At 56.2% G+C, this 14,735-nt stretch overlaps 3 protein-coding genes across 3 annotated transcripts; all 3 read right to left on the reverse strand.

Annotated features, from left to right (window-relative positions):
• Nucleotides 1-1,214: 1,214 nt before the first annotated feature.
• On the reverse strand, nucleotides 1,215-2,851 carry ACO1O0_001439 (fungal specific transcription factor domain-containing protein; the record flags this gene model as incomplete). Its single annotated transcript, XM_083190926.1, has 2 exons — nucleotides 1,215-2,417; nucleotides 2,792-2,851. The coding sequence occupies 2 exons, from the start codon at nucleotides 2,849-2,851 to the stop codon at nucleotides 1,215-1,217; spliced, it is 1,263 nt and encodes a 420-aa protein (XP_083054785.1).
• Nucleotides 2,852-5,691: 2,840 nt separating this feature from the next.
• ACO1O0_001440 (pectate lyase superfamily protein-domain-containing protein) lies at nucleotides 5,692-8,070 on the reverse strand (the record flags this gene model as incomplete). The annotated part of the gene is made up of 1 exon (XM_083190927.1): nucleotides 5,692-8,070. The coding sequence occupies one exon, from the start codon at nucleotides 8,068-8,070 to the stop codon at nucleotides 5,692-5,694; it is 2,379 nt and encodes a 792-aa protein (XP_083054786.1).
• A 4,646-nt stretch (nucleotides 8,071-12,716) lies between these two features.
• Nucleotides 12,717-14,723, reverse strand: ACO1O0_001441 (WD40-repeat-containing domain protein; the record flags this gene model as incomplete). The annotated part of the gene is made up of 2 exons (XM_083190928.1): nucleotides 12,717-13,677; nucleotides 13,741-14,723. 2 exons carry the CDS (start codon nucleotides 14,721-14,723, stop codon nucleotides 12,717-12,719), a joined length of 1,944 nt encoding a protein of 647 aa, XP_083054787.1.
• Between the last annotated feature and the right edge of the window lie 12 nt (nucleotides 14,724-14,735).

The raw sequence follows: 14,735 nt of genomic DNA on the forward strand, positions 1-14,735 counted from the left end.
CCTACCCGCCCTAGTTCCGCTCCCCCTTCCCTAATGAAGGAGTGCCTCCGCTGAGTCTAGCTTCTCCAAGCCTTATCCAGAACTGCTACCGCCCTCGACGCGACTCTTCCCATGACGACCAGCCTACTCCACATCCTACAGACGACCGATCGAGACGGAACTCGCTTGGCGATGGCAAACCACAATCACGACATCATCTGCTAGGGCAAATGAGCACCCCGACTGCGAGTTTGTTGACTCAACCCCCCTTGTAGCGCCAATCTGCACTTCCAGGCAGACGGATAAACATCGCCCAAGACCGCTAGTTGCTCTGTGGCCCACTCAGCAAGGGACAGACCCCTATCTACCCTCTCGTCATCAGCCTTTCGGGCAACCGCACTCGCTCGTCTCGCAGGCAGCTGCACAGTATCGCCAAGCAGGGCACTTCCCGCCACGATATCAGCTTCCGTAAGGCCGGCGGCGTGGACAAAGAGGGGTACAAAACATGGCAAATGCCGTTCCCCTAGGTCGTTGCATGATTTCACGAGCGCCAATATGGCCTCCGCCGATTCAGCGCAAATGTTGACTGGCGACACTTCCGTGTCTAAGCATTGAAGATGGCAAAAGGGGCGGAAGAGCGTGAGGAGACAGAAATGATAGAAAAGACTGCCGCGTCTGTTAGCAGCACAATACAGCGTACTCGCAGTACATCTCGTGGGCTCCGCTGAAGTAAAGGAGCTACAAGATGTTCGGGCTCCGGGGGCTTACTGAACAAATGGGCCAGCCTCATGCTTGTCGCCCATGGTCTGCAGGGCAGAATCGTACCACGACAGGCAAGCTCGGTACGTATCGCGCAGGTGTTTCGGCAATGTATTGCCATCCCATATCTGAGATCGTGACGAAAAGCAGTACACCCAACCCGTCAGCTGGAACATTATGGTCGGAACATGTGGCACCCCTCGCGGAAGGTCGTTGACCTGGAGCAGGCCTGGGAAGCTCAGCACTGCAACATACGTCAGTTTCATCTATCCAGAATACATGGTCGGAATCAAGGCAAACGGCCTACACTGCTCGACGTGAGGATCTATTTTACTTGGGAAATCGCCTGCAAGGTTTATGGAAAATACACCTTGCTGAGATGACGGGGATAGGTCCGAGAGATATCCAATCGTTAGGCGAATCATCCTGTGAGGCGGCCACTTAGTAGGACATCGAGAGGAGGACTCATCAAGAGCTTACCGGGCGAGCGAAATGGCTCCGAACAAGGTAGTGGCCCTCGTCGTTTGCAACGACGAGTCAACCCGTTGCTCTTCGCCCTGCTGTCGGTACTGGATGTCGATCCGCCTGACGCTCTCGTCCGCCAGCTCGCGCGCCTCCGCGTACCCCCCCACCCCCAGTTGGTGCAAAGACAATAGACCTAGAGCCTGGGCATCGGGGATGACGTACTTGGATTTGTCGGCTGCCTTGAGAAGACGGGTCGCCTCCTCAAAGAGCCGGTTCCCCAAGGCGGCATGTTGTGACCTCGTGCTGTCGTAACCCCCAAGGATGCGGCACGATAAGCAGCATATTGACCTTAGCAATGCCGGCGAGCAATGGCCATGCCTTCCAGCCAGAAAGTCTTGCATGAACAGTTCCCGGTCGATGACCGGAAATGGTAGGTATTGCCGGTCAAAGAAGGTGTCGACAGATTCCTTGACGAGATGGTATGGCAGCACTACGAGGTTACTGTTATCCTGCGCATTATCAATCGTCTCGGACGCTTTTTTCTCGCGTGCGCCGCGAAGCAACGTCGCGTCGACTTCTCTAGGGGCAGAGCAAGAGCTCTCTAGGGGGTCTCGATCGATTTTGGTCAGGATGGGCGAGTATAGGCTGCTGGAGTATATGGAACCCTCTGAGGCCTCTTCGGAGGCGGAGAGGCCATCCGGCGTGCCCTGCAGGTCGAGCCTGTGCTCCCGGTCGTCACCTGTGGCGTCCTCGGGGGACGAACCCTGGATATGGTCGCTTCCGACGGACAGTTGATCTAGGCAGGGTGGAGGGCCGGCAAAAATGGGGTTATCAATAATCGACGCTGACGGGGGGTTACTCGAGGGGCCGAGGTGAAGAAGGTTTTCGTCAATGCGCAGGCAACTGCTGTTAAGCAGATCTAGCTGCTCCGGAGGGTGGTCCTCGTCCTTGGTGGTATATCCGGCGTTCGTTCGGGCACGCAGCAGCTTGTCAGCGATTTGCTCGATGGGTTCCTTGTTCCACAGAGAGATCAGGACTGCTTCATCATCTTGTTCCGAAACAAGAGCCTTGATGATGACGTTGACAGCTTTGTCATACTTCTGTAGCTCGGTTCTCTCGCCGCGGAGCTTCTCCTTGGTCTCACCCGGCCGCTGATCGTAGAGGCATTCCGTCTTCCACCGCTCGCATCGCTGGCATGGCTGCTCTCCGTCACACTACAGAATTCACGAACAGAAGAGTCAGTCGAAGCGAGTCCGCAACTATTAACGAAGAAAAGGGGAGGGGGTTGGATGGCTAGCTTTGGAGCAGACTCGTGGAAGCTCTGCCGAGAGCTAGGATGGATTGAGAAAAAGGGAACCGGACTGGTTGACTGGACAAAATGTCCACCAGTGCCGGCGGTGGAGAGAGCGGCAGTCAGGCGGGAGGCGGGCCCTCGCTGCCGTCTCGCGGGCTAGGTACGTCGCGCTACTGGCACTCCGACCCTTGGTATTGATGTGTGAGAAGTGTTTGGGCCTAGGTCAACAGGCACCATCCAGGGATCTAGGGGAGTAGCTCGGAAGGACGATAGAGTATGTCCATGCTAACTTACCCGGGCGCGCTTCCGTCGACAGGCCCGGCAGGCCTTGAATATTGTTCGAGATCTGCCCATGGTCCGAATCCGTGCCTATGCTGAACTCGGCACACTCACGCCGTCTGGCTCCGTGTCTCTTTCTCTGACTCTCGATCTCTTGTTCTACCTACTAGAAAGGTAAGGAGACAGCATGGGGGCCCTGTCCGATTAGGATGAGCAGGGGGGATCGACTTGAAGGGTCATGGGGCATTGTGTTCTCGGGGCTTTGAGTCTCCAAATGTCAAAGTAGCATCGAGGAGGAGCGACAAGCGGCGACTTAGCAGCTGTCGTTGGATCGCTAGCTGTCAGATCGCCGTTGGATGGCACAGTCCCTGCTGCCGAGCTCCTGCAGGCTCTAGGGCCTGGACTTGCTGCGACTCTTTACTGGCGCTCTCGCCTCACAGCAAACCTAACTACGTGTAGGACGTGCGGATACCCGCAACCCCGAAGCACCCCTGTGCTTAGGAGAGGCTTGGTTACCAAGAGTGTGCTCGACGAGTCAGGGGCATAAGGGAACTCGCTCTCCACAGGATGGCAGCCAATTACTGGTGACGGACATGGCTCCGGTGGGGTACTTACTACCTCAGAGTAAAAAGGAGCACTGACGAGCCCCGAACACGAACCACTATCACGATGGCTCACCTACGATTCCTCTGATCTGACGCGCGACACTCCGTACAAGGTTCCATGCTACCAGGTTCTGTGTGCAAGGGCTTCTCCTCGGCGACGCCTCGTTTTTGGTCTGGCGGGGCTGCGTTTGCACCGTGGAGGCCAAGGTTCACGACGCCCCCCAACCCAATGGTGCCAGGCATTCTGGCCATCCCTCTCCATCGTTCTGGGTTCCGCTCGTCCCTTGGGCACTAGGCCTGTTGGATGCCGCTTGTTGGTCTAGGAGGCCTGGGATCCTGGCAATGGTCATTGTAATTGGCACCTCAACTGCCATGCATGTCCGTTATTGCCAGCCATGTTAGACACCGGTTTTGTCAGGGTTGCAAGCAACAAGCAACGACTTTTCGCCACTCGGGGCCGAGTCGCAGTGGCCCATATCTTCTTTTCCCACAGCGCTGCGTCCCCCTGCAACCGCTACTGGGTAGGATAGATGCGCCGATGCGGACCATGCGGTGCATTCCGTCGTCGAGGGGAAGGGTAGCAGAGGGTCCTCCGCGCCAACATACCGCCCTCCCTTGGTGCCTAGTTGGTTCCTTTCCGTTAGGCCGCTGACAGCAAGCCGCCACCTCCATCAGGGTCCAAGTTTGGGGGGCAATGGGGATTGGGGAGCAGATCAGAAGCAAGCGCCTCAGAACCAACTCCCAACTCACAACCCACAACTCACAACTTCAAGTCGGTCTAAAACGCCAGGGCCTTTCCGCGTGTCGTTTTCGCATCATCCAACAGCCTCCCCATTCGTCCACGAAGCCACTGAATACGCCAACTCGTCTCAAGTGGGAAACACCTCTTTCGCGTCTTGGCGTCTTGTTGCCCAAACGGGTCCAGCAACAGTCTTGTTCGGGAACGTGTCAAGCCACTAGGAGGCCCATCGTCTTCTTAAACATCTATCAGTGACCATGGTGCGTCTGGGCCTACCCGCTACTCCAAGCTGGTGTAGCTGACAAATGATTCTCTTCAAACCCAATCTCCAAACCCAACCAACTCGAGCTTTGGCTCCAGCCTCAGCTCCAGGCCCGACGAATCTCCACGGCCCGGTCGGTGCAGGTCTAGCCCGATTTTGCTCGCTACTTAGGTTCGCCATTTGCCGGCCCTACCCGAGCCTCATCGATACTCCTTCCCATTTACGGAGTAGTGATGTTCACATAGCAACGTAGAAGAAGCTCGTATATGTTTCACACGTTCTCCCTACCCCTTTGTCGATGGTGGTGGCCAGCATTAAACAAGGTTCCAAGCCACGCAGCCGCCCCGAGCCATATCAAGAAAGCGAGTACCAAAACGGTAATAGCCATAGGAATCCTTCATTCGGGTACATTCCCTTCTTGTTTCGAGGCGTTGAGTTTAGTCGGCAGCAACCTGTCACCTCGCCTCCCCCAGTTTCTATGGTTCAGGAGGGATGCGTCGCCACAGTTAGAAGCCAACCACAGCATGCACTTGATCGTTTGTCTCCTAGGCCTCGAGGAGTCTGCCCGCACGTGTCTGTGACGATGCCATGACCGCTCTGTGACACATGGGGAGGGCTCCTGTCGCCAAGGTTTAGAATAAGCCCTGCCGGACAAGCTGCATTTTCATCATGGCCTGATATTTTGTGCTCCCCGCAAGGTGGACCGGTCAATGCCGCACGTACCCATCCTCGTCTGTGCAATATATCAGAGTCTATTCGTACGTGCTAGTACTACCTAGCGGTAAGTGAGATGGAACAACATTTGCCACTTTCAGCCACTTTCAATGCACATCTCGATGGCAACTGGCGTGTTGCGTGGCTACATGCACATTTCCAATGCGAAAAAGTCAATGAAATGTCACAGTTTCGTCATTTCATGTTCGGCCACTGCCTTTGCTGGGCTGCAGCCACACCCACGTGACCTTACTACCACCTCATCGTTCTCTCTCTCAAAGCCCCCTTCGCTTCGTCACGCGTGGTATCCCAACGTTCCCGTTTAATTCCCATTTCCGTCCACAGTCTTACAACCAGTTAACCTCTCTATCCTTGCCGAGAGGCGCCTATCCAGGGCCAGCAACGGCGAACAAAATGAAAATCAAAGGGGACCAAAACGAGCAAGTTCAGAAATTCAAAGTACATTTGCCTAGGATATGTGATCCATCAACACCGAGCGTATATACAATTTGGGAATGTAGTATGTCCAGAGCGTGAAGGCTGCCAGCAGACCTGAAGCCTTGCACACGTCCCCCTGACCGACATCCCTAGTCCTCTAAGCCGGGCTACCCTTGGAGGCAGCCATATCGAAGAAGGCGAGAGTAGCGCAGAAGTTGTTCTCGTTGTCGGGCAGGTGGGTCATGAGACCCTCGCCGTTGGACGAGATGATGTTCACGCTGGCCTTGGTGGTAACGCCGTACATGGTGATGCCCGAGTTGACAATGTCGACCATGTGTTCCTGGCAGTCCTCGGTGTCTAGGCATTCTTGGGCGTAGTTCTCAAAGAAAGAGTACATGCCACCGCCGTAGAAGAGAATGTCGCTCGAGTCATGAACGCGGAGACCCCAGGTCTTCTTGCACCTGTCACCCTGGCAGTTGGCAAAGTCGGGATCGTGAAAGTCGGCGTTGATATCAAAGGGAACGGTGGCATCGGGGTTGCCCTGGAAGTAGGCAGTCTCGGTCTGGATGACAGTCATGTAGACGTTCTTGGCGTTCTGGAAGTTGTAGTTGTAGAGGACGTTGTGCTCGGAAGCGGTGCCGTACAGCCAGGCGCCCTTGGTAGATTCGAGGAGGAGACCACGGCCGTTGTAGATGTTGATCTGGTTGTAGTTATTGATGTCGAGCTCATGGTCTGAGATCCAGAGCCAAGTGTTCTCCATGTAGATGCTGGCAGACTTGGTGACGTGCAGGAGCATGAAAGCACCGATACACTCGGGGTTGGGCTGGGTCTCCTTTTCAGGGGTCTTGGTGCACTTGTCGGACTGGAGATTGGTGCCAGCGGAACCACCAACACGGAAGTGAACATCCCAGAGGCCGGCAGAGCCCTTGGACTCGCTTTCAAGGTTCCACTGCATCAGGATAGCGCCAGGCTGGGGGCCCTGGGTCTCAATCATGAAGTCCGAGATCTCGACGTTGCCGACATCGCCGTCCTTGCCGACCTGGAGCATAGGCTTGGGGTTCTTCTGATCCTTGAAGTTGGTGTCGCCACCAGCCATGAGCATGGGCCAGATCTCACCGACCATCTTGGCGTTGGGGGGAATGACAACAGTGTCAGTGATGATATAGGCACCATGGGGGAAGAAGGCAACCTCGTCATCGGCAAGGTTATCGAGGGTCTTCTGGATGGCAGCAGTGTCATCAGCCTTGCCATCGCCCTTGGCACCATTGGACTTGACCGAGATGAACTTGGCAGCGGGGACGTCGGGGTACTGAGGCTTGCTGCGAGTGACAAACTTGCCAGAGTCATCGAGGAGGGCGGCGGGCTTGCTGGGGCCGGGGCGAACAGCCTGGACGGCCTCCCCGTCCTTTCCAGTGTAGGCACGACCCTGTACGAAAGATTCGACGACCTGGTTACCCTCTAGGATGGAGTTGTTGGTGCCACCGTTCTGGACAGCTGTGGGGACGTTCTTGGTGAAGTCGACGTTGTCGAGGATCAGGGAGCCGTTGGTGCCGGTCTGTCCAACATCGTAGAGAGTACGAACGCCGACGGGAGTATCAGCAAAGGTAGCATCCTGGATGATGACGGATCCGACACTCTGGGAATTGCCACCGGCGGTCAGGTCAATGCCAACGCCGCAGTTCTTGATAACGAGGCCGTGGTAGTTCCAGATCCAGTTCCAGATCTGATAGATGCCCGTGTTGCAGTTGTTGAACTGTAGGTTGCGAGCGGTGAACTGCTGGCTGCCAAAGAAGGCACCGTATTTGCCACCGTGGAAAATCAGGTCGGTCATGAAGCCACCAGAGCCGTTCTCCATGAAGATACCCTGCTGGGCGTTCTGCTCGCTGCTGTCCTCGATCATGAAGAACTCGATGTTCTGGAGCGAAGTGGCCTGAGCAACCTGCCAGTGGATACCAGTCCCGGTGGTCATGGGCAAGCCCGTGAGATCAATCTTGAAGTTGCGGATCTGGCGAAAGAAGTTGTTTTGGTTGGTAAACCAGTTGTTCTCGCCATTGTACGGGTTGGCGTCAATGACAGCCATGCCCTCGAAGTTGGCAGCGGCCTTGAGGGTGGGGATGTCGGAAAGATCGCCAATCATGTGGGTGTAGTAGTACTGGATCAGGGGCTTAGAGACGACGTAGGTGCCAGGAGGGAAGTAAACCAGAGCAGGGGTAGTGGTGCTGGAGTCACATCCGAGACCGCAACGGTTGCCGCCGTCGGTGATGGCCTTGTTGATGGCCTCTGTATCATCGCTGGAGCCATCGCCGAGAGCACCGTAGTCCTTGACGTTGCGGAAGACGGGGTAATCGGCCCCGGTGTTTCCAAAGGGAACAGCGCCAGTGTGCTCAACGTTGGCGAACCACCACTCGGAGGCAACAGCGCCGTTGCCCGAGTCATCCTGGACTTGGGGAGAAGTAGCAGGGCTCGCTGCAGCCTCTAGGGAGAAGAGGCGCAAAGCCAGCAGCGAGGCGCTGACGAAGGTCGACAGGCCCATCATGATGTAAAACCAGTTACTCGATTTCCTCCAGGGAAGTCGACGGAAATGATAAGCTTGCTAAAGAAAGGGGAAGAGGTTAGCTAAGTTTCTTGTTTCTTGGCTTCTGCTTTGTCTTGAGTTGAGGAGGGTTGCGGGATGGTTGAAAGAAAAGAGAGGCAAGTTATATATACCAGAGCAAGAACAGTGAAAGGAGAGGACGAAGGGGGTGTGAATCTCCTCCTGTACTACTCGAGCGGCCACGAAGCAAGCGGTGCTCTGAATAGGGAACAATGGGATGTGTGGTGTGAATAGAAAAGTTTCAGAGTTGGGGTGGGTAGCTTCTTTAATACACCTGGTATGTGAACAGGTGAATGTGACGTGAATGTGAGCAGAGCTGGAAATGAATGAGGGACTGATGGACCGCTGAGTGGGCAAAGCAGCCGAGCAGATCCATCCTTTACGCCATACTTCCGAGAACAAGCCCTGGAGGGACAGTGATCGGAGGTAGAGGGCATCACGCGCCGGAGCAAGGCCGTGCGGCGCGTTGAAGGCCCGCACGAGGGGGGTGTCGGTGTGAGGCTTGAATGTAGAACAGAGACAAATGACGCCGAAGCCGAAGCTATGGGAACCTGGTATGATCAAGGGACCATGCAGCTTCTGCTTTGGGAGGGGTGGAGGGACCAGCTGTGAGAGCCAGAGCGGTGCCTGAGAGGTGCCAGAGAGTGTGGGTTGCCGGTTTGGCGATCATGAGGAAGATGCACTCGCGCCTCCCCAAGTCGGGCCTCCCCAGTAGCAAACGGCCTGGGGGTCGACAACGTTGCACCCGGCATCCAGCACTAAACATGGGATTGGACACGCGCGCACACTTACTAGGAAGTCGTCGGTGCTGCTCTCGGGCAGAGCGTCGAGGGGGCGAGGGGGGCGGAGAAAGAGTGAATGCGAGAGAACAAATGAGTGTCGCTTGGGACGGCCAGATGAGGTCGTCAAAAGTCGTCAAGACTTGACAGAAAAGAAGAAAAAGGGGGACGGAAAGAAACCAAAGTTAGGAACCAGACACAGAGGGCAAAGACACGACCAACAAAGTACGTGTCCATGTCTTATAATATAATAAGGTGGCCTCGGCAAGTGCGAACGACGGATTCCAGCCACAACTCCTGGAGTCTCCATGGCAGGCGCGCACAGCTGGCAGCACTGGCAACCGCAGCACTGGTAGCAGCTGCCGCCGCAACAAACAACCTGGAAGGGATTGGAAACAGGAACTTACCAGATCTGAGACGGCAGACGCGCCCACTGGCATCGATGCCATGGCTGTTGATCCTGCTGGCGACATGCTGGCCCGGTGATGTGGACCTGGCGATGCGAACAATGTGAAACAATTGGCCGCCAGAAACCCAGAGGCCCAGAAGCCCAGAGTGTCAAGACCGAACGCCGTTTCAAACAACCCAACTCTCAACCCTCGATGCAACGCGGTGCCTGGGGGGCTCTCGAACCTCGCAGGTTGTCAGGATGTCAAGGCGCTACAGAAGCCTCTGCCGAGCGCATGAATGGGACTTGGCAACTCAACCCCTGCTCATCGATCTCGCGGCCCGATGGCTGCAGTCGGCCCCATCTGAAAATAATGCTGGTAGCGCTCTTGCTTTAGCAGTATGGCAGTTTGGCAGTCTGGCGCTCCAAGTCTGGGCGACGATCGGGGATACCAGGCGCGCAGGCAGCAGACTAAAGAACTGGGCCCAAGACAACCGACTTGTCACAGGTGGAGCGTGGAGCTAAACAGAAACACTTATTCGTTAGTAGGCAGTCTAACAGACCAGACAAGCAGCGTGGTTTGGCGAGAGCATGGAAAAGGAATCGAGAGGACTGGCCAGCTGTGCACAGATGTCGTCGGCAATGTGGGGCCCCTGACCTTGTTGGCTTTGGGGCACAGGTAGCTTAGCTTTTGGGGGGGTAGCGCTGTTTCAATCGGGGCAACCCCCTGGCCAATCGATGTGCTGTTTTAGTTGTGCCTTGCAGCGTGGGCGGGCCCGCCCTGAACCCAGTTCGGCAGCTCTCTCGCCTAAGATTCCTAGCTATTCCTAGCTCTTGGCTCCTTTCAACCCCCATCAAATCATGGAACTGCTTGGATTTCCTTGGATGTTGTCAACGGGCAGCCGGCGAGCGACTGGCCGCCAGCTTCTCTCCCGACGCGCCGTTATTCGCCTCCATTCCATTCCTTACTCCTTGGTATGATTCAGAGACAATGGGTGGATCGTGGCGCACCATAAAAACAAGACGGCGCCTGAAGGGGTATCAGCCACCACAACAAAGCACAGAATAGCCCGGCGCGTGCCACCCACCCTGGATGGACAAGGGTGATGGGTCTCGTCTCTTCAGCGTCACGAGCCTATATGTCTCCGACAGAGCCACGTCAATGCCATGCAGAAACCAGGTTGGCGGCGACGGACAATGGGACATCAAAGCGGCTGAACAATCAAATGATGGCCTCGCCCGAGACACTAAACCGACTACTGCTGTTTTTCTAGTACTAGGACCCAGCTGAGTCTCTACATCTAGGAGGGCACACCGTACACCAATTTCCGTAGGCGATGGTCTAGCAGAAGCCGCCTTCTCCATCCGAGGCCGAGCCGCCCAGAGCAAGGCTCACGGGTTAAAACGCTGTCTGTCAGAGGACCAGACGCCCATCATGCATGCATGGCCCTGGTTATGGGAGCGATCCACTCCGAGCCGACCCTGGATATGCGGGGGATCATCTGTCCCCATAATCCCGGAGCCACCAGCCACAGAGGCGCTTCAATCTTCAGCAAACTAACCCACTTCCTCTATTCGTACCATCCTCTTCCTAACCCCCAGTGCTCAAGCCCCAGCAGTTCCACATCCTGCATCCTACGATGATGCAGCAGTACGGGATGCCTGTCTGGCCTTGCAAGGGACATGATTTCAAGCAGGAATCAAGCGCTATCTAATGCACGACAGATCCAAGCGACAGGGAGAAAGTCATCCTTCGCTAATATCTCACCTCCCAAGTTGCCCAAAAAAGCATTCTGGTAGAAGCATGTACTGGCTCAGAAACTGCCCCTCACAAAGAAGATGCAGAAAAGGTCTGGAAACCCACTGCCCGTTCCAGAATCCCCGAAACTCCATGAACGAACTCTGTCTCCCGAAGCAAACAAACAGCGCCCAAACGCCATAGAACCATTACATCCGGGCACCAATGAGGGTGGGCACCGTGACTCGCCAACACTCTGCCGTGACAGGCCACGCTTGTTAAACGGGCCTTTCACGTGAACTCCCCAGATCGACCCATCCACCATCACGCGCCGACTGACGGCATCAAACATCCCCAGCAGGGTTATCCCGATGACTTTGTTTTGTGGGCGAAGGACGGCAGATAGGACCTAGACATGCAGTATTAATTACTGTCCTACACACCCCATCTTATCCACGTGGCCAGCCATCAAGCTCGTAGGGTATACCACTTTTCAGCTGTCTTCCAAACAACGCTGTCCTTCCAGCTGCCTACTTACTATTACTCACCAGCAAACTTGTAAAATAACCCGAGTGGGAGCTGATCTATTCCCCACCCCAACCACAGCCTGCCGCTCTGATCTGCTCTACTCTCCTCTGCTCTGTTCAGTGCCTTGGCGCTCCCCACACCCAGCCAGCCAAGTCGGCCCTTCCTCGCCATCCCATCATCTCATCTACAAATCCTCCGGGAACGAGGAACCCTGGGGCCCGGAAAGGCCCTGGCCACTCATCGTAAATACCTAGAAACCGATGCACGTACAATCAAATACCCGTGCTTACCCCGCTCTGTACGTCGGTATTACCATCGATTCGCACATTTTTTTTCTACTTCTCTTCATTGGAAGCTTGTTGGTGACAAACAGGGGTTTGTCGCACAGGCATGACGAACCTGCAACGTTACGCGGACTTCCAATGATATCCCTGTGAAGCGTCGCCAAGTCACCGAGTTGAACCTCATCCCCCAGAAGCAGCGCACTAGCTCTCCATATCGTGGAGTTCGTCACAAAATATCAGGGCAGTATAATGGAAAAAAGATGTATACAGTCGCGGATCAACGGCAGAAAGCTCAACTCCACCGATACCACGAAATCTCATTAGAACCCTGGGGATTTAGATAGTCCCACCCGGGCATTTACACATATCTACATGTCTTATTGTATGAATAGGAGAAACCAGAAATGAAAAAGAGGACGAGTCGCTAGAACGATGCCCGCAATGCAAACCGAAGAGAGAGAACAAAAAAAGAAAAGTATACTAATAATCCCAGCAGTCGCCCGTCCATGCCCACTTGCCCGCAGTGGGAGGAATACCACGAAGAATAACCCAAACAAGACGGTTGACACCGCCTGTGAAACACCAACACTCTACCCTCCCGGCAGCCTCCCGGCCAGACGTCCGACATCAAGTCGGACAGACGCACCAAACCTTGTGCGCGCTCGGCTCGGTCCATCGGTAGCAGCGCTGCTTGTTAAACCGCCCGGCAGCAGCCACCTGGCACGCCGCAGCTGGCCCGATTACATTCACCCTTGATCCCCGTGTAACACCCACACCACCAAACGTTGACGCCGAAAGTCGGTCCGTACAACTCTCCGTAAGATCCCCCGTCAGTGGAAGCCATTGCAGCTGCTAATGCCGCCGCGAGCATCTCACTTCCCGCTCTCGAGCAGCTCGATACCGTCCACATCGGCGCCAAAATCCATGATGAGGATCTTGGGATCCTGTCCCGTACTGACGATGCGCCTGTAGTCGCTCTTGGCGCTGAGGACCCAGCTGGCGTGCCAGCGTGGGAAGTCGAGCAGCTGGCGGCCCGTCTCCATGTCCCAGACCTTGATGTCGGTATCGTAACTGCCGCTGACGAGGCGGCCGCTCACGCTGTCAATGTGCAGGCTGCGGACCAGGTTCTCGTGGGCGCGCATCTCCCGGAGGCACTCGCCCGTGTTGGCGTCCCATATGCGGATCGTCTTGTCGTTACCGGCCGAGGCCACATACCGCCCGTCCTCGGAGAACTGCGAGCACGCGAGGCCCTTGGTGTGGCCGACAAACTCGCGGATGTTCTTCCCCGTGTCAATATTCCACAGCTTGACGCGGAAGTCCCCTGAGCACGAGACGATGGTGTTTCCACGCATCTGCACGGCGTTGACCGGCCCCGTGTGGCCGCGGAGCTGTCGCAGCAGTGCCCCCGTCTCGCGATCCCATACGCAAATGCTGATGTCTTTGCTACACGTGACGATATGCTTGTCATCAAAGGCAAGGTCGAGGATCGCCGCGGTGTGGTGTTGAAGGCGGCGGATCGGCTTGTAGCCATTCTGGATGTCGTAGATGATGCAGCTGGCGTCGGAGGAGCCCGTTGCCAAGATCTCATCATCGTACTGGAGGCACAGAATGGATGCCTTGTGGTGTTCCTCAAACGACAGAGGCGTGGGAGAAGATGTGGAAGATTTCTCTCCCTCGGAGTGGGACGCATAGTGTACCGATTCGCCGTTCTGGTCGACGAGCAGGTCCGAGTTTTGGACAACCTCGGGGGGTCCAATAACCAGCCGACACTCAAGCGTATGCATGTCCCAGACGCGGATGGTTCTGTCGCGAGACCCAGTAATGATTTTGTGCCTGCAGAGCTGTCAGTTTGCCTTGCCTTGAAGTTCCCATTCGGGAGGGGTGTCTTTGACGTACTCGTCAAACTGTAGACAGTAAATACTATCAGTGTGGCCGTTGAGATATACAGGGCGCGCCTTTCCCTGCTTCCACCTCTGATCCAACTCCTTCTTGACCCTGTAAATCTGCCGCCAGTCACTGCTTGGGAGGTTCCGTGGCAGGCCCAGGCCCGTGTTGGGCTGGACGGCGCCGCTCATGGCGTACGTCCCAGTCACTTCGCGGAGACACGACTCCCTCCAGATGTGCTGGTTATTGATAACCTGCTTCCATCTCTGGGAGACGAGACTGGCCTTGGCCAGAGCGGCGGCGTCCAGGTACGCCAGGATGTGGATGGCCAGCTCCGTCGGAAGATTCGTGACGAAGTCAACCCGGCTTATCTGGGCCTCCTTGACCCCAGGGACAGTTACCGAGATGCCCACCCCGCTCTCATCGTCGTTGTTGTCTTCGCTCGCCGTGGGATGCAGCCAGCGGTTCTGGGGCCCGCTTCTAGCCATGAACTCGTTCTGCATGGCTGCCGCAGCCTTGGCCGCCGCGCCGGTATTCCGCGGAATGATGGGAGGCTCGCCAGCCAGGCCAGGCCTTGAGTTATAGGAGGTGTACGTTGGTCGTGAGGCCATGGGAGCTGGTTCCGAGGTGAATTCGAGGCCATAGAAGGACCGCGACTGACGTACACTAGCATGATGCCGCGCCTGATTCCAGCCTAAGTGTGACGTAGTAGGTCGTCGATCGGATGGGGCCGGCTGCTCCTCGAAAATGGCCTCCGTAGCAACAGAGGGGCGGCGGCGAACCACACCACGCAGAGACATCGACGCCCTACGGAAGATGCCCCGGATGCTGGCGGAGTGGTGCGTAGCATGGCCATGGCCAAGGCCCCCGGGACGAGGCTGGTCATGGTAGTCGGCTTCGTCGTCGACGGCGATCTCAGGCAGCTGCTGCGGGAGGCCTTCCAAATCGTCGCACAGCTGCTGCGGGAGGTCCCGCAGATTCTCGTGGACGAGCATCGACGACTTTGG

Source organism: Amphichorda felina, assembly GCF_050947745.1.
Source record: "Amphichorda felina strain 45539 chromosome Unknown scaffold_1, whole genome shotgun sequence".
NCBI lineage: Eukaryota > Fungi > Ascomycota > Sordariomycetes > Hypocreales > Bionectriaceae > Amphichorda > Amphichorda felina.